The 25487-nt window shown below is 42.2% G+C and overlaps 1 protein-coding gene across 1 annotated transcript in view; it reads right to left on the reverse strand.

Annotated features, from left to right (window-relative positions):
• PLD5 (phospholipase D family member 5) overlaps window positions 1–25487 on the reverse strand; it is a 327662-nt gene that overhangs the window by 143919 nt on the left and 158256 nt on the right. Inside the window, exon 4 of the mRNA XM_029934829.1 lies at window positions 6043–6154. Coding sequence (XP_029790689.1) covers window positions 6043–6154 — 112 coding nt within the window. The remainder of the gene's footprint in view (window positions 1–6042; window positions 6155–25487) is intronic.

Genomic DNA, 25487 nt, shown 5'->3' on the forward strand with positions numbered 1-25487 from the left:
ATCAACTATTTGGCTATTTTATGGTAATATTTTTTTCTAATATCTTGAGCAGATAATTCAAAATTAAAATCAGACATTAAGGGAATGACATGTTTAATATCAAAGTTATTTGCTACTCTTCTGATTTGGAATAAACCTCCACATTGTACGTACTTAAAAATCTGAAATGGAAGGATTTTCTATTGCTTAGAACAATATTCTCTTTTACAAGAAATATTTTGGAGTTTTATGAGACTAGTTACAATAGAAAAGCTTGCCTGCTCCAAATCTGAACACTTTTGAAATGTGTAAATATGCTGAATATGTATAACCGCTTATTTTTATTCCTGTTCTAAAAGAGGTTATTAAACAGCCACACAGAAATAAAATACAACTGATACTCTATTAAAGAGGGAGTTGTTATTTTTTTAATTAAAATTTTTTTTCTACATTTATTTATTTTCAGGAGACAGAGGCAGAGCACAGTGGGGGAGGGGCAAAGAGGGAGGGAGACAAAGAATCTGAAGCAGGTTCCAGGCTCTGAGCTGTCAGCACAGAGGCCAATGTGGGGCTCAAACCCACAAACTGTGAGATCATGACCTGAGCCGAAGTTGGACACTTAACCAACTGAGCCACCCAGGCACCCGGTAGGGAGTTGTTACTAAGAAGAGTGAGAGGGTTTTAGTCTTATTTCAAGCATCAAAATTCTGATTTAAGTGAATAAGACTTAGTCACAAGAAAGTGCCAATTAAACATTTACTCTTTGTTCAATGCTTTGTGGATGGGATGCCAGGGTGAGCTGAAGATGGCCAACCAACCAGTGCTCATTAGGATCCTGTTGGTCTTGTCTGCTCACCAACATGGGTGAGGCTCTAATTAGTTCACTTGGTTGGTGGACAGTGGTAATGAGGGACCCCTGGGCTTAGCTGTACTCAAACCACAGACTGTGTTTGAACCAGTAACCCAGCAAATGTATGGATTTGTTCTGGAAAGGAATGAATGAGTGGAGGTGGAGGACAGAGGGCCAAAGAGTAATAGAAATGAAAGCTAGAACTTTAACTCTTTAAATCTCAGAGAAGATGTGAAGATCTATCTGTCCATCTATCCATCCATCTACGTTTTCATCTATCTATCTATCTATCTATCTATCTATCTATCTATCCATCCATATATCTAAAGAAACCAAAAAGGAAAGAAATTCTGACACATTAATGCTATGGCTGAGATTTGCAAATCTACATATCTGTCATCCATCCATCCATCCATCCAAGAAAACCAAAGGGGAAAGAAATTCTGACACATTAATGCTCTGGCTAAACAACATACGACTCCATAAAGAAGTTCCATCATTAGCTCCTAGGGATGTCACCTGCGCCTCCAAGCAGCATGGTCCGCCCCCAGGTTTGATCTCCCCTATGTCTGAACAGGCACTAAAGAAGGAATTGAGAGAGCAAGGCAGGTTTGATTCTAACAGACTGAGAGCTGGAAACATCGGCTGAGGAGCAACACTGTTTCTTCTGAGCTGCACTGTCAGAAGAGAGGGGCACAGTGTGCAGGTCTAGCTGGGGGACCCCCAAGCTCTAGGACGAAGGCCAAGCAGCATCCAGTGACGGAGTTTAACCTACAAGTTAGGAGTGTTTTCCATTCCTCTCCTTTTTGAAACGAAGCTGTCAGGATGCCCATCCCTCCTTTCACTGGGTTGCAAACCCATCATGCTGTTTACCTTGGATATGGTTTCTGATTTCTTCCCAGTCGACCCCAGGACACTGTCTCTTCTCCAGTGTATTTTGAGCTTCTGATTTTATGACATTGTTTTCCCATAGAACTTTCATAGAAAAGCCCGATTTGCATAACCTCTTTCCCATTTCAGGGAATACAGCAGGGTTTTTTTCTTTTGTTCATTCATTTCCTGTCACTTAATGCATTCGCCATCACGAGTTCTATTTAAGATATCCCCATGTCCCCTAAGAACGTGCAGGGCCTGAATTCTCTGCCTTTATGTTTGGAGGATGGTTACTGCACCACAAAGAAGTTCTGTTACAAGAGGTGGGGTTAGAATCTACCTCCCTTGGTATGGTATTAGGAGTGATCGGCTTTCCTTTAAGTTAATTAAGTAGTAAAGCTAAGGTTTCTAAGTTGAATTCTGAAATTTATTGCTGAATTTTAAAGTAACCCTCATTACTACATGTCACTCATTCTGAAGCATGCAGTCTTCACATTTTCACTACTCTGACGTTGGTATGCATCTTATGATCACAGTAGACAGGGTGACAGTTGTGACCGAGTTGTCACTTCCTGTCTTGGCTGTTATTCCCAGGGGCATGACAGAGCTTCTGCAGTTTCTCAATATTCAGTCAACAAACCACTTAAGGCCTCTTTGAGGAAAGATTGTGAGGCTTGGTTACTGTCAGAATATCTTCTTTTGATATTTTCTGGTAAGGTTCCAAAACAAGCGAACGGAAGCTTGCTTAGAGAGAAGAGACAATAGTAGGGAGTCTGTTTCTAAACTTAGAGCACCACCTGCATCTTGACGGTAGAGACGTGTTGGGTGGAAAACACAGGCATCCATGACTCAGATCCAAAAAATGATTCAGATAAATTGGACTCTGCATAGATGTTTCAAGAATTCCTGGATCATTTTATTTCACTAATGTCAGTGTGTTCTAGCAAGTCACAAACTCTCTGAAGTCAGGGGAAGGCTCACGCCTTCATCAAGTTTCTATCTTTGAAGCCTAGAGGAGGTACCTGTCAGATGTTCAAGAGATGGCTGTCGAACAAGTAATGAGTGAACAATGGAAGAAAAGAAGATGGTAAGGCCAACTGGGGAAAAGAGAGGAAGGCTGAAAATGGACCTTGAGCGATGAACAGGAGCTTGCAAATCAATAAGGGGAGAGAGGGTATTTCAAGCAGAAGGAAACTAGAGCCCTGGAAAAGCATGCTATATTTGGGAAACCACAACTATCTTTCAGATATTTGGAAAGCCAACAACAGAAAATAGTACCAATGAGCCTGAGAAGGAGATTCAGATCCTCATGGTCTCAAGTGCTTTTTTTTCTCTTTTCTTTTCCTTTCTTTTCTTTTTTCTTTTATCTTTCCCGTCTTTCTTTCTTTTAAAAACTGTGGACTTTATTTCTTGATCACTCATTTTAATCCTTAATAACTTTTATCTCATGAGTCATTCTCTTACATAGTTATCATCCAATAGTGAATAGGCAGGCAATAGCCTGGTTTTTCCCAAAAGGAAATTTATATTTTCTGGCTTAACGTTTTATTTTTAATTTTTGGTAGGCTACTAAGGCAAATATTTTAGTCCTATTATAGGAAGCACACTGAATTGCTATGGTTTTGAAAGACAAACAATTAAAAAACAGTTATTCTTAATTATAAATTTCACTGCAACAAGAACTCTAGAATATAAGGATTAAAAACACAGTGGGTAGGAAGATCGATGGGCAGAGCACACAGGATCTTCAGGGGCATTAAAATATTCTGTATGATGTCCTGATGATAGAGATACATCATCATATAAGAGTCCAAACCCAGAGAATGTAAAATACCAAGAGTGATTCCTAAGGTAAACAATGGGTTCGGATGAGGGTGACATGTCAATGTCGGCTCATCCGTGGTAACAAATGCCCCCCCCCGCTGAGCGAGGTAGGTGCTGGGGAGGCTGTGCGTGTGCTGGGGCAGGGGGTATGTGGGAAATCTTTGTACCCTCCTCTCAAAGTTGTTGTAAACCTAAAACTGTTCCAAAAAAATAAACCCTTAAAAAAAAACAGTAGTATGACTGAGAAATAATATTTTGCTCATGGCTAACAAACACAGCCAGAAATAAACATTGTGCTCACAGTATAAAACCACATTGCTGTGATTTTACCAGCATCATGGGTTTGGGGGTGGGGGCTTCCAGGGCACTGGCTGGGAGGCATGAACAGGGAGAGGAGACATGAAAGAAACATTCCCTGACTGCCCACCACAGCGACAGAAGGTGTCCGGGGACACACGCCCTGTGAAGGCAGGTACGGAGGGACAAGCAGGATTTGGTGACAGTCTCACATCACATTAGATTGCCTGTGAGGCATCAGACAGTGAGGAGCCATCTCACTCGGGATGCCCGTTTGCTATGAACATGTCACTTTCAGACTAATCCTCGGGCCAAGGTTATGAGCTGATAAAATGCAATAACAAAAACCAAAGATGAAAGCCCATGAAGACATCAATTTGCAGATGACATACTTGATAATGGGTTAGAATCAAAAATCTACAAAGAACTTATCAAACTCAACACCCAAAAACCAAATAACCCACTTAAGAAATGGGAGAAGACATGAGTAGACAATTTTCCAAAGAAGACATCCGATGGCTAACGGACACATGAAAAGATGCTCAACATCACTCATCATCAGGGAACTACAGATCAAAACCAGGCTGAGATGCCACCTCACACCTGTCAGAGTGGCTAAAATCAATAGCACAAGAAACAACAGGTGTTGGCAAGGATGTGGAGAAAGGGGAACCATCTTGCACGGCTGGTGGGAATAAACACTGATGCAGCCACTCTGGAGAAGAGTATGGAGGGTCCTCAAAAACCTAAAAATAGAAGAACCCTGAGATTCAGCAATTGCACTATTAGGTATTTACCCAAAGGATACAAAAACACAGAGTCAAAGAGATAGATGCGCCCCAGTTTTATCATTATCAATAATAGCCAAATGGAGAGAGTCCAAATGTCCGTTGACAGATGAATGGATACACACACAATGGCATATTATTCAGCCACCAAAAAGAATGAATCTTGCCATTTGCAATGACATGGATGGAGCCAGAAGGTATTATGCTAAGCGAAATAACTCAATCAGGGAAAGACAAATACCATTATGATTTCACTCATATGAGGAATTGAAGAAACACAACAGATGAGCATATGGGGAGAGAAAAGAGAGGGAAACAAGGCACAAGACACTCTTAATGATAGCAAATTGAGGGTTGCTGGAGGGAGGGGCTAGATAGGGGCTGGGCAGTGAGGAGGGCACTTGTTGGGATGAGTGCTGGGTGCTGTATGTAAGTGATGAGTCATTGAATTCTACTCCTGAAACCAATATTGCACTGTGTGTTAATTAACTACAATATAAATTAAAAATAAGGCTTTATCACTTCCAGGTTTTCTCCTGCAGAAGGAAAGCCCACTTGGGCTCACCCTCTGCTTCACAGTCCACTGTATTTTCCAGAAGGTGTTTTCACTAAACAGTTTGGGGAAGACAACAAGCAAAAATGCCCAGCCTGTTGAGGAGCACACATGAGATACGATGCCATCAGGTGACACTGCCACTCACGGGCACTCCCTGGGGCCAACGCTTTGTCCTCTCCAGGGGCCGCCGGGCAGCTCAAGCATTTTCAGTGGCTCACACCCACCATTTCTGTCCAAAGCGTTACAGTTCAAAGAGTAAATTTAGGGCCAAAATTTTTATAAAGCCATAAAAACGATTTGGAAGCGACAGTTCAGTTAGCGAAGACAGAGCAAAATGAAGAAAGCTATTTCAAAAGGATTCCCGATCTTTGTGGAATTTTGAGACAAACTGCAAAGCGGCCTATGAATGATGTTCGCTGTAGAATTATCTCAGAAGCTGTGAGTCAGGCTGGTTTCATAGACTCCTACGTTGGACTATACTATTTTAAAGAAGATGTGCCATGAAGAAGACTTCCATTTGAAGGACAAGAGAAAACCATAATCCAGCGTTTGTTCAAATGAGAAGTGGCTCTTTAATCACATGATGAAAGTATTTGGAGAGGGAAAGATTCTTCTTTCTAGTTAATTATCATTTAATGGCCAGGGGATTATTTTGCATAAACTAATATGCAACAGCACTGTTTAAAAACTCCCAGTAGTATTGATTAATTAGTTCTCTCATTTAAAGACTTTAATCGGGCTATTTTTCAAAGGAGAAATAAGTGTAATACATGCAATGTGTTGAGTATAAAAAAATCATGTATTATTTTAAGCGAAATGAAAGATATCTTAGCAGAATCCCTAGGGGTAGAGTAGCATAGCAACCTTGGCCTTACCCTTTAATCTCAAGGCTTCTAATACCTTTGAGTCAGCTGTTACGTCACTCACTAGCTTGATTTCGATGTTTTGCGAAGTCAGTTGGAGCAACTTTTCAAAAAGACGTTGACCCTAGAAAAAAATACGCAGAGACAAGGAAAGTCAGAAACCCTGCAAGTAAACTATTTTAAACAGGTATAAAGAAACTTATTAAAAATGGAAACTATTCATTCAAATTTTAAATGGCAAGCACTTTAGTCATTGATATTCATGGAAAATTCTTTCAAGAGAGTTATATAAACACAGTGGCAGATTGTGCTTTCCTGAGTGGTGTGCAACCCGACCATTCTTGCCATCATAATTTCGATGTGACAGTGCAAATCTACTCTACTTTTTCATGAATTCTGACATTACCCACGCATGCAGGGGCAGCAGAGAATCTTAGCTGTGACTAGGCCAGGACAGACCTGGACTTGAGCTGGTGTTCGTTTATAAGTTGTGTTTTCGAATCTCACTAATCTCCAGCTTCTTCCTCAGTAAAACACATATAATGGTAATATTTACTGTAGAAGGTTTTTGTGAGAATTAAAGTCGCAGGTAAGTACCTCTGTAGTGGGAGCTCTTACAGGGAAAGTCAGGATGAATCTACGTGATTGGCCGTGATTGGCCTGAATTCATTCACCTTCTGGTTTAAAACTTTGACTGAATTCAGCTAATGTTCTGCCTAGCACTCTGTAATTACTAGTACAGACTAAAAATGACTGAAATAAAAATACAAAATAAACAGTACAGGTTTGGCTTCTGTAAGGTTTGCACAAGCATTACATTTTTATAGTTAAGTTTTACTCTCCAGGAGCCTCTGATTAGAGTCCATTACATCCTGGGGGACGGGACTGCAAGCCTGTCTGTTTATGGTGTGTTTAGACTCCCTCTCCTTATCATAAACGCAACTGGGCTTCTTTCATTGATTTCTCAGATCTTTGTTATTCAGACACAAACTCAAATGCCTTCGGGGGGTCAGACAGGCAAAAAGGCTTTTTTAAAAAAAGTTTATAATAGTTTATTGTCAAATTGGTTTCCATTTAAACACCCAGTGCTTCTCCCCACAAGTGGGGAGAGGGCTTTGCTTTTCATGGCCCCCAAGGGGCAAAGTTTTATCCTGTTTTGAGAAGAATGGACTGTTAATGGGGCGCATGGGTGGCTGCATCACCCCATCCAGCTCAGGTACATGATCTGGCAGTTCTTGAGTTCGAGCCCTGCATCGGGCTCTGTGCTGACAGCTCGGAGCCTGGAGCCTGCTTCAGAGTCTGTGTCTCCCTCTCTCTCTGCCCCTCCTCCACTTGCCCTCTGTCTCTCTTTCTCTCAAAAATAAATAAACATTAAAAAAATAAAATAGAAGAATGGATCGTTAATAACGATTATGTACAGGGGATGGAGACTGAGAAGGCAGAATGGAGGAAAGGTGGATGCAGTGCATGACTCCTACAGTTCAGCCTCCTCAGAAAAAAGAGAAGCCAAAGATCAAAGCCTAAAGCTTTGGAGGGTGAGGAGGAGGGAGCTAGGGCCACCTGGCAGGCAGGAGCCTGTGACACAAGTGAGAGTTGTACCCCAAGGCAGGCACCAAGGCTTCCTTTTCCTTTAACTAATGTGCTAATGGAGGTTGTCCAAAGGGGAGCTCACTGAATTACTCCTCACTCAGAGCCTGGAGGCAGGCTCACAGCAGGTGAGGTGCTGAGTGAGTGCAGCAGGCAGTTTTCAACTGCTAATTTCAAAGAGGTGGAGTGGGGAGTGAGCAAGAGAAACATATGGAGAGACAGAGGACAGAGGACAGAAAACAGCAGCTGACTTGCAGTTGCAGAATCCATGTGGATTTCAGGTTTACTGCAGAGAGGCAAGGACCTGGGCAGCGAGAGGCTCAGACACCGGGGCAGAGAGGGACACCCAGGTGGCGGGGCTCTGTGGTTCTCCTGCAGGGTCATCACCAATACAACTTTCCTCGTCAGCTCCGGCAATCCACTGGCGTGCACTACAATCTTGTCACACACCCTTGGATGCTTGGTGATGTCTGCATGGTCCAGATTTTTGGAGCCCAGACCCATGGTCATCATATAGTCACAGGTTGTTCGTATTTTCCCCCTTCACAAAGAGAAAAAGCTTATGTGCTTCGTGTTTGATGAGACTCACCAGTAATGGGCTGGCAGTTTTACACAAATCTTTTTTTTTTTTTTTTTTGCTCTTAGTTCACAATATATTTAGTACAAATGAAACATAAGAGATCTTCTAACCTATCTGTGTTTCTGGCTCTGTGCTGTAAATCGATTCCCACGGTGTTATTTTTGTGAGATTTAAAATGAAGACCAGAACTTTCAAACATGGATGAAAATAAAAACTCCCATATCCACAGATACTGGCAGACTGTCATTAAATAATGCTTATTTTTATTGTTAGTATGTGCTGATTGCTTACACCAAGGATTCTTAAAATTGTTAAGTGCGAACTGTAAGAAACTTGGGCCTGGAGGGAACTTCCCTGTTTTTAGTGTCTTATTGCACCTGAGTTCAGCCTCAGCCCCTCCATCCTGACCCGGAGTCTACCTTCTGGGCCTGCGCTGAGGGCTACGTGACTGTCCTCAGGGGCGAGGACAGAACAAATGAGAAGACGAGGTCCCGTCCCTTGCTAATGGTTGTGTGTGACACAGTTTGCATACTTTGTCCTCCACACAATGGCTGCCCCCTTGACACTCCCCTACACCCCTAAACCGCGCCCTCAAAATAACAAACGTCGTCCTACGTCCCAGGAGAAGGCCGCTCCCTGTATCACTTTGTAGCCTTTTCACACCGACCGCCCCACCCCGCCTCCGTCCCTCCCGCTTGCCTGCTCGCTGGTCAGAAGGAGCCCGGAGTCCTCGGGCTCGGGCCGCACCTGCAGAGTCCCTGTGAGCTTGGTCTCTGTGTCTGTCCCCATAATAGTCTTAACTTCCCATGCACACATTTTTGCTAAGACATCAGAATGTAGTAACAATGGTATGAAACATCTTCTCTACACTGAGATCTGTAGTAAGGGCTACTGTTTTCTGAGTTAAATCTACTCACTGTATTCTTATAAAGGAATACAAAAGCCCCTTGGTTTTTAAATATCAGTACAGTTAACTTTTAACACAGGTTGGAAGGGCACAAGTCTACTTACACTTGGATTTTTTTGACAAATATAGCACAGCCCTGTATTTTCTCATCCTTACTATATTCTTAATAACGTTTTCCCTAGTTTACTTTATTATTCATAGAATATACAAAACATGTGCTGGTTGGCTATTTATGTTATCAGTCAGACCTCTGATCAACAGGAGGCTATTAGCAAAGTTTTAGGGAGTCAAAAGTTATATGAGGATTTTTGACTATGCAGGGAGTTGGTACGCCATGGACCCTTGGGTTGTTCAAGGACCAACTAATATAAAAACTTGCCCCTCCTGATGAAAAATGGTAGGCAAAATTTCAAAATTAAAATCAAATGAATCATCTTGAAGATAGTAGCTCAGGTGTGTTGAACAATTTAAGTCAATTAAGCCCAGGCAGCCTGCCTAGAGACTGGGGTATGAAGTAATGATTAGTAAAGGGATTAGTTAGCCACCTAATACTGCCCCTCCTTTACCTAAAAGGAAGAAGCTACTAATAACCTGATAAAGTCAAATTATCAGTGCATTTAAGGAGCCCAACAAGAGAGAAGATGCTTGAACACAATGGGCACTTGATACAGACTACTCGAGAAGACAGAACTAGAGCTAAAACACAATGTAAGTACTTGAGGACAGGGAAGCATGGCTGGGACGAACACTCTATTATGATTTTAGAACTAAATTAGAAAAATAATTAAAGAACAGCATAGCCACTGTTAGACCACTGGGTCTGAAGATCCCAAGGAAGAAATATCTCAAAGTGCACACATGCACACATTCACAGACACGAAAACAAGGGAAGGAAAGGGTGATAGATAAATTGAGGACATATAACATAGGGCTAACAGGTGTACTGGAATAAAAGAAGAGGCAAGAAGAATAAGCTTTCAAGTAACAGAAGAAAAATTGTCCTACCCGAGGAAAGACCTAAATCTACATGTTGAAAAGATAATTAAAGATAAAGGTAAATGCAATACCAAAAGACACATTTAGGTATATTTTGTGATCAATACCAAAGAGATAGAGAAATTCTTAAAAACTTCTGGCCAAAACCAAAACAAAACAAAAGTTACCTACCAAGCAAAATGGATCAAACTGGCATGGAGCCAAACACCTGCAACACGAAGCTGGTGCATGGTGGCGACAGAATACAAAAGACAAAATAACTAAAGCCAAGAAATGCTGTACTCAGTCAAAGATTTTACCTGCCAGGTGAAAAATATATTTCAGATATATACATATTTAGAAATTATATTACCTTCATAACCCATATGAAAAACATATTCAAGGAAAGAATGTAATTAAACAGTAAAGAACACACAACACCATCAAGAGCTGAAGAGGAGAAGAGACAAGTAATGAACAAGATGATATGGATTATTTGTTTGATGTAACTGCTAAATAAGGATTCTTGACATAGAAGAGACACATTACAAAGGAAGGTCTACTGTTCTACTGAGAATCTATTACGTGATTCTCAGTGGGAGGTAATATTACCCTACAGGTGAAAGGACACAGGTCTGAACCAAACTGACTCCATGACAGGCTTTAAGTTTCCCCTCTGAGCTTAAAGGCCTAAGTTTTGGTTTCCCAGAGTCATTAGACAATAGCAGGAAAAGGGCACAGACTGCTCAACAAGCGACGGCCCTCGCAGCACCCAGTCAGAAGTAGCCAGCCAACACACTTAGCATTCCTAAGGACAGGCCTGGAGATGGAAACTATAGATAGTTACCTGTTGCTTAATGCTAGAATAACCAGTTACTCACCCCACGTGGGGGTCCTTAGCCCACCCTGTAATTGGTTATTTTCAAAGAAACACTAAAGGTCATGATTGGGTTCCGCCAAAAGTAATGAACACTCTTCACAATGTGTATGGTTAGAATGGTTGCTAAGGCTGTTATATGATGATGGTTGGATTACTGTGCCTATGGCATAATTTTCTGTAACCCCCCTTTTCCAAACCCCATAAAAACCCTACCCAGCCTTTGTTCGGGGCTCTTAGCACGGATCCACTGCATTGGTGAGGTCCGCGAGCCTGAGCTTAAGCCCGAATAAATGCCCTTTGCTTTTGCATGTGTGACTCCACCTCCCCGGTGGGCTCTGGTTTTGGGGGATATTGCAATCTGGGCATAACACAGGGGCTGATTTGGTTCACTGTGTGCCTGTGTGTGTAAGGTATTCTTTATAAAATAAAACACAGATATATATATATATATATATATATATATATATATATATATATACACACACACACATATACATATATATAATTATACATTATAATATATAATATATATAATGAATATGCAATATGCAATGTATCTGTGGTATTAAAATCTCATGATTACGGGAGCAGGTTTAGGAAAAAACATCTAAAAAGTCTTAGTAAGGTGATAGTAAAAAGAAGATTGAGAAACACTGGTCTACAACCAACAGGATAAAGAATCTCAGTAAAAATTAGAATAAGAGTTGGGAGGGCTTCAAAGTACTAGATGAGAAAGAGTAGGCACTTATTCTGTGATGGCACAACTTATGGAGCAGTGACAGTTGTAAACTGGTATGTACCAAACAACACAGCAGCTAAATATATAAAGCAAAAGCTAATGATAATGCAATTAAAACACTACAACAATATAATATAATACTTTAAAATATGTCTTTCACAAGTGGGTGACCTAAAAAGGAATAAATGAGAATACATGAAACTTAAATAATATTATCAATAAACTTGGTTAGGCATGTACATTTATATATATTTCTCATTTTACATATCATATCCCTCAAAACAATGGTTTGCTTGTCTCTAAAAGATCATGAAATTCTGTTCTGTAACTGCCATTAAGAAAATCTGAACAAGGGGTGCCTGTGTGGCTCAGTCGGTTAAATGTTGGACTCCTGATTTCAGCTCAGGTCATGATCTTATAGTTTGGGTTATGGGTTCAAGCCCTGCATCAGGCTCTGTGCTGACAGTGTGGAGCCTGCTTGGGATTTTCTCTTTCTCTCTCTCTGCCCATCCCTGCTCTCTCTCAAAATAAATAAACCTATCTTTATATATATTTACATAGACTTTTTTATTTTTATTTTTATGTTCTTTTTTATTTTTTTATTTTTGAGAGACAGAGAGAGACAGCCAAGCAGGGGAGGGTCAGAGAGAGAGGGAGATACAGAATCTGAAGCAGGCTCCAGGCTCTGAGCTAGCTGTCAGCACAGAGCCCGTCACGAGGCTCGAACCCATGAACTGTGAGATCATGACCTGAGCTGAAGCCAGATGCTTAACTGACTGAGCCACACAGGTGCTCCACATAGATTTTTTTTTTTTTTAAACGAAAGGAAACCTGAACAAAAGTGTAAGGGAGATATTCTACTGGCTTCATTCTTTGCTCATAGTCTAAGAAAATGAGAAACATACCATTAATATGCAACACATAAAACAAATCATACCTACTTAAAAATTTAGCTCAATCAGATTATACATCACAGGCGAAAGGAAAAGTGAATTTCTGTATTTTCTGGAAAGCTATAAATAGGTGAGCACTTCATAGCAAAACCATGAAACGAAGCAATATCTGATGTCGGGGGAATTTATAACCGTAAATGTCATCAGCTTGATAAAAAATAAAAAGTTACACATAAAAATGAATACAGAGAAGGGAACTTAATAGAGAATCCAGAAATAGTGCACCCAGGATTATATCAATAATAAAGGCACTGTTTTAATTCAGTCTGTAAAAGATAAAGTGGCTAAATCTGACACAATTGCAAAGGCCTCTATATTACACCACTTAGAAAAATATGTTTTCAGGCAGAATAAAAACATATCAATGCTTTCACGAAAATCTACGCAAGTACAGACAGGTATGTTCCGTCTTCAAGTAGGGCAAACCTTAACCAAGCTATAGGAGGCTAAATAATGGTCCCCAAAATGTCAGGTCCTAATCTGGAATCTGTAAATTTTACCTTATTTGGAAATAGGATCTTCGCAGATAGGATTAAAGATCTTGAGATGAGGTTATCTTGGATTATTTGAGAGGGCCTCAAATTCAATCAGTGTACTTGCAGGAGAGAGGCAGAGGGCACTGGGCACACCCAGGGACCCTGCCACATGGAGACCAAGCAGAGGCGTTTGGAGACGCCAGCCTTAGAGACCGGAGGGGTACAGCCACCAGCTAAGGGGTGCTGGCAGGGGTGAGAAGTGTGTTCTCCCCCAGGAGTGGAGGCCGCTGGAGCCTCGGGACGGGGCACTGCTCTGCTCTGACACCTAGGCTTCAGCCCAGGGAAACTGATTTCAGACTTCTGTCCTCCAGAACCGGGAGAAAATAAATTTCTGCTGTTTGAAGCCACCTGTCTGTGGTACTTTGTTGCCGTGGCCACAGAAAGCTAGTACACCAGCAAACTACAGAGAAGCAATAAAAGCTGCACAGAATTACACAAGTTAAAACATTACAAACAGCAAAAGATACCACAAAGTAAATGGAGAAACAGTAAAAATTTGGAGTATTTGCTGGGTAGATGAGTAGGGAGGGGCTGACAGCTGTACTCTACAAAAATATATTATAAATCAGTAAGAAAAGGCCAACAGCCCAGTCAACGCTGGGCAAAGTATGGCTCACAGACACAAAGGGATGCTTTCTGTAGCCAAGAAAAGCACGGCACAAAGCACTCCAGAGACCTCTCTTTGCAAGCAGGAGACTGGAAAACATTTATGAGTGGCAACCTTTGCTCCCATCGATGATTTGGGGACAGGGCACTCTGACATTGCTGCCTTCCACTCAGGAATCCCACACCTAGAATACATCCCAAAGACACCTAAGCACCAAAATGTGTGTGTGTGTGTGTCTGATTATACATCTTAGGTAAGTTCTTACCCACTTATGCACACATATATGTACACATATGTGTACACGTGTATCTCTATGTGCACATAAAGTTTCAAAGTATAAAAGGATGGATGACAGAAATGATTGGTGATACAGTCACAAGAAAACAAGACTAGGATTTACGTTAAGCTGTGATATCCTTTTAAAGCCATATACTTGCCTTGATTTTTTCCCCTTAATTTATGATTTAAGAGCCAAAACCATGTATGTGTGGATCCTCTCTTGACTCAAGTTCCTATTTATTTAACCAATTAATTCAATTATCTTTAAGACTGATCTTTTACTTACTTACTATATTTGCTGAAATTTTCAGAACTAAATATGCTGAAATTTTTCTTTTTCATTTATTTTTTTAAGTTTATTTATTTTTGAGACAGAGCATGCACGGGGCTCAAACTCACAAAACGGTTAGATCATGATCAAGCCGAAACCAAGAGTCAAATGCTTAACCAACTGAGCCACTCAGGTGTCCCTCTTTTTTTACTGAGAGCAATGAATTTCAACACATTTAGTTGAAGCCTGCTAAGTGCCAAGACCTTCATAAATGCTGGATATGAATGATGAGTGGGAAATGCAGCCCAGTGCATCAGATGTCAGGAGGAAGGAGAGACTTGGGAACAGTGTAACAGGGACACTAATCACGCAGCCTAAGCCACACAGGAAAGTTCCCCAAAGGAAGGGAGGATAGAAAAGAACGTTCCAGATGGAGATCTGTGGCCTGAGGAGGAGGGTCTTGTAAGCCTGGGTGGAATTCGGTCCGTGTCTGGGAACTCCGTGGATTTCTGATGGATTTTACCTAGGGAAGTACAGAATGGACTTTCTGTGCTAAAAGAAATTCTGACTGCAAATCGGAGAAGGGCGAGTACAGGGCAGGGCTGGAGGCTGAACAGAGCAATGGGAGCAGTACATGGTCTGATGAGAGAGAACGCAGCCAGGGATGGAGTAGAACGATGGAAATCTCAGGCATCCATGAGACCGCACAGTGATGAACTCCACGGCCGGGCTTGGGCTTCAGGGGGACAGCACAGCCAGCAAAGGTGGCCAGACGTCCCAGCAGTTCTCCGGACGTGTCTGTAGAACTTGGAATTCCTCATCCAAAGGGAGAAGATGGTGGCCTAGAGCTCACAAATGTCCTGAGATCATGGATCAGTCACAGCTTTGGGAAGTCAGTGCCACAGGCCCAGCCGCTGAGCAGAGGACACCCGCTTCGTGGACCATGAGCGGCAAGCATCGCCTGCCTGATGCCAGGGAGGAGTACCTGCCATGCAGGCATGCAGGCTGCTGGTCCATTCATCAACCCGGGTTCGATCCCATTAAGGGGCTTAATTATTCTGAACAGTTACTCATGGAGGCCTTGCCTTGTGACTGTTATGCAGACAGTGGGCAGGAATGCAGCCACCCCCATTCAGGGGCTGATAGATGAAGAAGACACATGAATAAACTCATCCTACCAATCGTGGGCCAGAAAATAGCAAGGAATTAATACCAGCAGTGGCATGTGAAGCAGGGACCTAGGCCCTGCATTCCTCCAGTAGCTGGAGTGTAGATTTGAAGTTCCCCGGCATCTGCTCCGACTAGAAAGGGGAGGCGGACAAAGTCATCTCGACAGAAGGGGGGCTTATTAGCATCCTCTGCTGCAGAAGAGGTGATGTGAAGGGCAAGGGAGGGACACACGACATACGCCGGTCACTCCAGCTCTCCTGCAGTCACTTGTTCTGAGGGGACGGCGGGTCCCACACAGAATGGAGACAGAATTCCTTCAGACCCTTACTCGTGACGATCCAGCTCCCCCCACAATATAACCACGAGGGTGCCCTACATGCTCCTTGAAAATCCCTCTGTCTGAAGAAAGAAGCCCAGCCTCCTTAGCCCTCTGACCCCACTTCTTCTATTTTTAAAAAATATTTATTTATTTGCGGGGAGAGTGCAAGCAGGGGAGGGCTAGAGATGGGTACAGAGGATCTGAAGCAGGCTCTGGACTGACACGCTGACAGCAGTGAGCCCGACTCGGGCTCGATCTCACGAACTATGAGATCATGACTTGAGCCGAGGTCAGATGCTCAACCGACTGAGCCACCCGGGTGCCCCATGACCCTACTTCTAAGAACTGACCCCAAGCGAAGAAGCAAAAAGAAAATGTTTTGCACAGATATGTTTACAGTAGCAGAATTTATTCAGAAAGAGGAAAATAAAGAAAATAGATTAAATGTCCAATAATAGTTACATAAATTTAAGTTGGTGTATCTACAACATTGGATATTATACAGCCAATTTAAAATAATGTTTACCAAGAACAGGAGAAAGTACTTAGGGTGTAATGTCAAGATCAAAATTAAGATATAAACTTACTTATGTATGTACTTATACACAAAATATCAAACTTTAAAAAGTTTGTTTAAAAAAGTTTTTTTACATTTATTTTATTTGAGAAGAGACAGAATGTGACTGGAGGAGGCGCAGAAAGACAGGGAGACACAGAACTGGAAGCAGGCTCCAGGCTCTGAGGTGTCAGCACAGAGCCCGACACGGGGCTCGAACTCATGAGCGATGAGATCATGTCATGACCTGAGCTAAAGTTAGACGCTCAGCCAACTGAGCCACTCAGGTGCCCCAAACTTAAAAAAATTTTGTTGATGGTCACATGGATGATTTTGTTTTTCTTCATTTCCCTGTAGTCTCCAAATTTTCTAGAGTGAGAAGCTATTTCCATTACCATGAGGAAAAAAATCCAACTGATTCTTTCTAAAACCAAGTTGCAAAAACTGAAATTGGCCACACACAGGAAATGCAGCAAGGAGGTCTAGAGAGGTGAACTGACTAAGATAAGACAATTTTAAGGACAAATCATTATTGAATCTTATCTTTGGGTTCATGATTTATTCATGCCTATATGATTGGATTTAAAAAGAATCACAGAGGTTAAACTCTCGCTAATCATAGAGCTTATGAGTTTATATCAGAATGATTATTTCCCTTGGAAATATACTGGAAAGCAAGCAAGAGCATAATTAGGATTGCTCATCAGATGGGGAAACAGAAGCATGGTAAAGCAGCAGGAATTTACCAGGAAAGAAAAGCGCCAAGGGAGACCCAGCCACAGGAGCCAGAGAGCCAACAGAGTCGTCACAGGGAGCCAAGGACGGCCTTCCCAGCCTGCTTCCCACTGGTTCCTGTCGCTGCTTGACCACCCGCATTCCCAGCAGGGGTTTCTCCAGCTCCTGCACCATCCTTTGAGTTCCATGGAGGGTGGGGACCACTGCTTACTTGATTTTGCATCCCCAGCAAACAGCACAGTATCTGACTAACTCTCTGTGCAATAAAGACACACGCAAAATCATTTTGGGGCCACGTTTCAAATGCAAGAATGCTAATTTATAAGCATCTGCTGAGTGCTGACTTTCAGAACAGGGAAAAGATGGTCTTTTGCATGGAGACACCCTTTCCATCAGGTGATGCTATTTTCATGCTGACACAACACCAGGAGCTCGACTGAAATAATATTTAGCCTAGAGATGAGAGGGCTGAAGGGGAATCTACTGTTTCAAATTCCAAAGCAATCACGGGGCTCCCTTCTCTTCCTGGCCACATGCTAGACAATAAAGCTACAGGAATAAACATGACACATACCCTGGGGGCCAGAACGATGTGGAATATTCCAGTAAAAGGTGTCGCCTTTTTATAGCATCACTGAGAGAACAACTGGAATAAACGGGGTTTATTCATCATGTTACTGAAACATCTAAGATTGGATGACAAACCTGATGGGAAGGGACCAATGCAGCCCTGCTGTCAAATCTAGAAGCATCAATCGCTGTTTATTAGACTGGGGTGCTTTTAGGCAGTGATCCTCAATCCTGGCTGCCCAACAGAGCTATCATGTTATCTTTTTTAAAAGTATCAAAGCCTGGCCCCCTCCCCCAGATACTCTAATTTAAGTGTTTTGGGTGGGCTGGGCATCCATATGTTCTAGAATCTCCCCTGGTGATTCTGACAGGTAGTCATGGTTGAACACTGGCCTACCAGGGGAGTGGGGGAGAATCTACCTGAAAACATGCACATTTCTCTTTCTTCTTTCTTCTCCCAAACCCCAAAGAACAACTTGTATCCAACTTGTAGTATCCTGGGTAGAATTATCTCAATGCCCTTTAACAGAAGTTGAGAAGGTGACAGACATCTTAAAGTTAATCCCACTGTTAGGTAACAGAGAAAGCAGGCTTCCACTAAGTAAATGTGAAACTAATGTCCTGCACCAGAAACCAAAAATAAAATGAAAACAGCAGCTCTCTTTTATGAGCTCCATTATTTGTTGTTTTACAAACATTATCTAAATCAGATTTACAAAGCCATCAAAGGAGATTGGCAGTATTATACCCATTTTATAGATGAGTTTATTAAGGATGGAGTAGGTCACGGCATTTGCCCAATGTGGTCACAACTACTAAACTAAACATATGTTAGTCAGACACATGTGCTGCCAAACCCTGTGATTTTTCACAGATTATGTGCCTCCTGAAGAATGCTGCTCATTTGTCTTTTCTACAAAATCAAACTCTGAGAACTGAAAATAAACAAAATAATGAATTCTAAACTGAGCCAAAAAACAGAGCATTAGTATGCATCCTAATCTTGTTTCCATTCATTTATACATGTTTCATTTTTCCCTGTATCCCTGTAAAAAAAATACAAAACAGAAAACAGTTAGTCATAATATAGTACGAGTGCGTGCAGGCCCTCAGATCCACATCACAACAAGGGATGACATGTGTGTTTTTCATGTTTTATTGGAATATTCCACTTTCTCTGGCTATCTCACATCAACCTGCTAGTTACAAGGCACCAACCTCTTAATTGCAACAGGCTCCAAGAATTTCAATTACTTAAAGAAGAATCCAGTCTTGGGGCGCCTGGGTGACTCAGTTGGTTAAGTGTCCGACTTCGGCTCAGGTCATGATCTCACAGTTTGTGAGTTCAAGCCCCGCATTGGGCTCTGTGCTGACAGCTCAGAGCCTGGAGCCTGCTTTGGATTCTCCGCTTCCCTCTCTCTCTGCCCATCCCATGCTCTCTCTCTCTCTTTCTCTCTCTCAAAAATAAATAAACATTAAAAAGTTAAAAAAAACAAAAAAGAATCCAGCTAAACTACACTAATTTCCTTTCAGAATTACTGAAAAGCAGGAATTGCTGTAATTTTATTTCTCCTAGATTACAAAAAAATCCAGTAAAAAAAGAAATTCTTATTAAAATTAAACATTATCAGGTATATTTCTCAGACTATTACACTGGCAAAAACAGGAAATACCCCTGTGTTGCAGAGTGGGCACTGACTGTCTACATGATAAATGAATGAACAGGCTTCTTCACTAGACTGGGGGGAAGGAATGGACCCATCTTGGGATGGAAGGGGTGGAAAGAATGGTGAAGCCTGGAGAGCCAGAGCCACAGCTGACCCCTCTAGACTGCAGGCTTCCTAGGGGTGCTCAAAACGGTGATTTTAATAGAAAATGTTAATGATGCTATTTATGGGTAAGTCGAGAACACAGCTATAAAAATCACGGCCCAAGGAAGAGGTTTCAAGTTAGGTAAAGCAAAAGCCCTTGTCTGTTGGTTAACCTACGTCAGGTAGGAAGAATACTGCTGGCAAGGAATGAGTGGGTTACAAGATGAACCAATGACCCGAGTCATACTTGCATGCAGCTGCCTGGCCCACAACAGCGAGGGGCAGCCCACCAGCACCAAGAAGAGATCTCTCAATGTGGCCTAGGTGTAGGAGTCTTCAACTTAAAACAAAAACAAGGGGAGGGGCCCCTGGGTGGCTCAGTCAGTTAAGCATCTGACTTCAGCTCAGGTCATGATCTCATGGTTCGTGAGTTCGAGCCCCAATTCAGGCTCTGTGCTGACAGTGTGGAGCCTGCTTGGAGGATTCTCTCTCTCTCCTTCTCTCTTTGCCCCTCTCCCACTTGGTCTCTCTTTCTCTCTCAAAATAAACAAACTTTAAAAACTAATTAAAGGGGGAAAAAACAAGGAGCAAGAAAACTAAGCAATTGACCAATCAAGAAAATCAGAAGTGGCTGTAGGTTTGAGAAGACCACATCACTTTCCATGGATTCAAGATTTCTGATGTCAGTGTCCAGAGATACATGTGTGTACGTGTGCACATGTGCATGGGTGGGTGTAGAGAGCAGATGGGTGACAGCAAGACTGCGTGTGGGTGTGTGTTTGTGTAAAGATTTTACTTACTAAACGAAAGTTACAATTGTATATATAATGATAATTTGCATAATCCTTATCTACCCAGGGCTTTACATTTAAAAGAAAAATGTAATGTTTATTTATTTTGGAGAGAGACAGAGAGAGACAGCATGAGCAGGGGAGGGACAGAGAGAGGGAGATACAGAATCGGAAGCGGCTCCAGGCTCCGAGCTGTCAGCACAGAGCCTGACCCAGGGCTTCAACTCACGAACTGTGAGATCATGACCTGAGCTGAAGTCGAACACTTAACCGACTGAGCCCCCCAGGTGCCCTGAGCTTTCCATTTTTAGACTCTATGTATGTTTTTTTTAACTTTACCTGGTAACCACCCCAGTTTCCAGCACAGTGTAAAGCACATAATAAGAACTCATTATTTGTTAGTAAAATTAAACTGGTTGGAATGAGAGTTGCAGGAGGTGACAAATAACATTCGTGAGAATACACAAACAATAAGATGGGCAAACACGAACCTACAGATAAAGGTTCTCTATACTTCACAGACCTTAACTAGTGTGATCTACACAGCTTATGAGGTATGTGACCTCTGACAGTGCTGGTGAGATCGGGGCCTACAGAGTTCAGCATCTCACTCAAAGTCACAAGGCTGATAAGTGGATAAAAAGGAACCTGAACCATCCCCTCCTCACTCACCTCTAGAGGCTGCCTACCATCCACGGTATAGGGACAGGACCCCAGCTTCTCTTCCCGCAAACCGTCTGTGGATCACTGAACTTTCATTCCTATTACTCACCAAACTGAGCAAATACATTACATTTTCTAAATCATAATTTTTCAAAATTGTGATGCATCATCAACTGGCAATCATGACTTACTGCAGATGAATAACTAATTGATTTCGCATCAGTACATCTCTTAAAGATGTGGGAGCTCGCTAATTATCTTATTTGGTTTCCCACACTGAACTCACAGAGAACAGGGTTTTGTTTTGTTTTGTTTTGTGTTTTTCCCCCAGTGAATTAGGTAGCTCTGAAATCATCAAGTCAATTTCCTGGTTTTTCCTGAAAAGTCTTGGTTTCATAAATGCCCCTCATTTTATCCTATTAATAAGGAATCACATTGTCCTAGAAATTTCAGTATTTCAGGGTCTAAAATCACTATTTGGAGAGAAAGAAGCAAAAAATCCTTTGGCCAATTTAAAATTTTGATTAACTTTTAAAATACGGTTACCATGGAACGGTAGACTTCACTAGCCCTTGACATCCATGGGTTTCATATAGAGGAAAGTTACTAACCAGTTTCTTTTCACACAGAAGCAAATAAACACAACACCCAGTGCCAGGTGGAAAAACATGAATTTTTCAGGGTAGGAATTAAAACAGCAACCTCTTGGGACTACATATTAAGAATGCATTTTTAATGAATGTGATGAATGTGTCTGTTTCCACACACATGGCTGGCATTTACCATACTGTTGACAATGACCATCACTCACTCTTACGAAATTCCTTCTCATCCACAGAAGACATAGTTGTCATGTGCTATTTTTTTTTTTAACATTTATTTATTTTACTGAAAGACAGAGAGAGACACAGCACTAGTGGGGAAGAGGGAGAGAGAGAGAGAGACACAGAATCAGAAGCAGGCTCCAGGCTCTGAGTTGTCAATACAGAACCTGACAGGGTTGGAACCCACAAACCGCTAGATGATGACCTGAGTTGAAGCTGGACACTTAGTGGACTGAGCCGCCCAGGTGCCCTAGGTCATGTGTGATGTTTATCTGTGTCTTTTTTCTGCCCAGCGAGGGCCCGCCTGACACTGGCCGACCATTCCTCAGTATATACCTCATTCCTTATGTGTGTATTATAATAAGTAGATGGGCCGATCCTCAGTTATCCTGTGTATCTATGGGTCATTTATGGTTTCCACATTGGACTTTTCAGTCTCTGTTCATTTGACTATTTTACTCCTCAAAAGAAAATGATTTTCTTTTAAAAAACATATTGAAGGAAAATAAGCTGTGAACCAGGCCAATTTTCATTATACTACAACATCTTAAAAAAAAAATTTAGGGACCCGTAGGTGGCTCAGTCAGTTAAGTGGCCAACTTCGGCTCAGGTCATGATCTCACAGTTTGTGAGTTCAAGTCCTCTGCTGGGCTCTGTGCTGACAGCTGAGCCTAGAGCCTGCTTTGGATTCTGTGTCTCCCTCTTTCTCTTCCCCTCCCCTAAATATTAAAAATATATATTTAAAAAATATTTAAATGTGCTCACTTGGGTCATTAGGGCATGCATTTTTTTTCCCTAGCATTTTTTTCTGTGTGTGCAATAAGCTAATCAATGACTACATTCCAATATTTATAAGGCCTTGGTAAAAATAAAAGCATGCTCACAGGTCCAAACATTGGCCACTCAAGTTCTGAAATGAAATTTTTTTTTGCCAATTTTAAATCGTTGCATTTAGAACACTGCATTTCCTACTTATAATACAGAGTCTGTAAAGTACTATGCGATTTGTTTTCCCTGTGCACACGTTTCATATTCATATATGAAGAATGCTCTGTTATTTACTACAGCAGCTCAACTTGAAAACTGCCATGAATTTGCTACAAATTTGCATCCTTCAGTGTCTTGTGTGGAACAGTGCTAAATATTGAATCCGGAGTAAGGAAACCTCTATTGCATTTGAACGATTAAGATTGGGTAAAAATTCAATCAAATAGGCTTTCTGCCAGTATCTTTGTTTTCAGGAATGGTGAAACTTAATGGCCTGAAGAGAAGAGAATCTGGGGTCCTTAAATTGTACCTAGATCTCTCTAGGTTGGCAACTAAGGACCAGGTTGCCAGGACCTGATTTCCTGATCTCCGCTGTCAGGATGCGAAGGGAGGACAGAAGGAAACTGGCTTCTTTCAAAATAACCTTTAAAAGCCCAAAGGGTACCTGGGGGGCTCAGTTGGTTTAAGCATCTGACTTCAGCTCAGGCTGTTATCTTGTGGTTCGTGGGTTCAAGCCCTGCATCCAGCTGTCTCCTTCAGCATAGAGCCTGCTTTGGATCTTCTCCCCCAACTCCCTCTCTCTCTCTGATCTCGCTCTCAAATATAAATAAAAATTAGATTTAAAAAAGGCCAAGACATATGGTATTTAGACAAGTTCTCTTGGGTCCCTTTGCGAAACTGCTCTCAGGGACGAGGGTTGCATTGAGGGAAGATGGCAAACAGAGCCGGTCAGGCACCAAGCGCCATTTCCATGCCACAGGCTCCCTCTCTCTTTTCCTCTCTCTTTTTTTTTAATAGATTTTTTTTTCTTTTAAGATTTCCCAATTCATCTTAGTGCAATAGAGTCAACTCTGCTAGCATGTCAGCTCCGTGAAGGAAGGATCTTGAGTTTGTCCGCTGGGTATCCCTCACCACGGCCTGCACAGGCGAGAACTCGGTAATACTGCACGTGCTTTCCTCATTTGGCTCTTGATGGGGTCAAGTGTGATCACTCTGGAGACATAAATACCTTGCAAATACGTTTTAAATCTAGGAACTTCCCTTTTCTTTATACTTTTTGTCTCAAGGCTGGTGCTTGGGCTGAGTTGCCAGCACACACACCTGTGTGTAGACTCGTGTCTCCTGGTGTGGCCTGTAGGTTCCAGGGAAGCCTGGTGCGCACATCAAATGCTAGCACTTCCATTGGCCAGAGGCAGGCAAGGCAGATTTTCTAATTTGTACCACCTGGTTTTGTTGTGGTGGTGGTTCTTCCACTTGCTTTTTAAAAAATTGAAGTATAGTTGACAGAATATTCTAGGGCAACTGTAATATTCTGTTAGTTGCAGGTCACAGCATGGTGATCTAACACTTGTATACACTACGCAGTGCTCACCATAATAGTTGCATCTGTCACTATATACCATTATTATTATATTATTGACTACATTTCCTATGCTATACTTTATATCTTCATGACTTATTTATTTTATACATGCAAGTCTATGGGTGCCTGGGTGGCTCAGTGGGTTAAACATCCGACTCTTGGTTCTGGCCTTAGGTCATGATCTCATGGCTTTGGGGGTTCGAGCCCCACATGGGGGTTCCACCCTGGCAGCATGGAGCCCTCTTGGGATTCTCTCTCTCCCTCTCTCTGCCCTTCCCCTACATGCACTGTCTCTGTCTCTTTCAAAATAAATAAATAACTTAAGTATATATATATAACTCTAAGTCTATACCTCATAATCCCCTTCACCCCTAATGCCCATTTCCTCACCTTAAAGACCACAGTCCACACCTGGTGTTCAACTAATGGGGAATGAGTACAAGGAATTTATCAGCATCAACACTTGGCCACCAGTGGCCCAGACCAGAGGAACAGGATATTCACTGCCTTGCTGAGGAAGGAGCCCTCTAGACAAGCCTCATTCCTCCCTACAGTTCCCACTTCCCACAGGGCAGGGCTCCCGGCCGAGAACAGGCAGGAGTGGGAGCTGTTCACCAGATCGCTCTCACAGCCCGCTGGCACCCACTGAATCTGCACAGCAGGCAAAGCCCCTCCATCCTTCATGTTTGCACATGCAGAACCTTTCCGGTGAAGACAGAAGGAAATGACACTCAACACTGCAGAAAACCCACTGGTTTTAAACCGCAAGGTACCTGGTGGTGTTAGTATTCTAAGTGGCACAGAGAAGTGTCTCTTTTGAGGAGCTCTATGCCTCTGCCCAAAGATATAGGTTCTAACAGGGTGTCGTCCTCAAGGGTGCTGTGTAAGCTCAAGAAGAGCCAGGTTACACAGCAAATTGAAGAATTCCATTATTGCCAAGAGGCCAGCTATTGGAGTGAATGGAACGAAGCTTCCAAGCATGATCTTTCCACATCTGTAATGCCCACTGTCATTCACTCTGAAGTCAGGCAACTGACAAGAATTCTCTCCTGGATGGAACTCCAGCTGGGGCTCCTCTGAGCCCTCTTCTCCACAAGGCTCAAACTTGCCTAATAAAAACTGCAGGCTCTCAGCATGGATGACTTAATCCACTCCCACTTTGCTTGACTCCCTCCCCTCCTTACTCATTAACAGCCTTGAAAAAAATGCTAACAGTTCCTAACAGCTCAAGGCCATATCCCCAGGATGACCCTGGCCCTCTTTTTTTTTTTCATAATATTTTATTGTCAAATTGGTTTCCATACAACACCCAGTGCTCTTCCCCACAAGTGCCCTCCTCCATTACCACCCCCCC

Source organism: Suricata suricatta, chromosome 3 (assembly GCF_006229205.1).
Source record: "Suricata suricatta isolate VVHF042 chromosome 3, meerkat_22Aug2017_6uvM2_HiC, whole genome shotgun sequence".
Lineage (NCBI taxonomy): Eukaryota > Metazoa > Chordata > Mammalia > Carnivora > Herpestidae > Suricata > Suricata suricatta.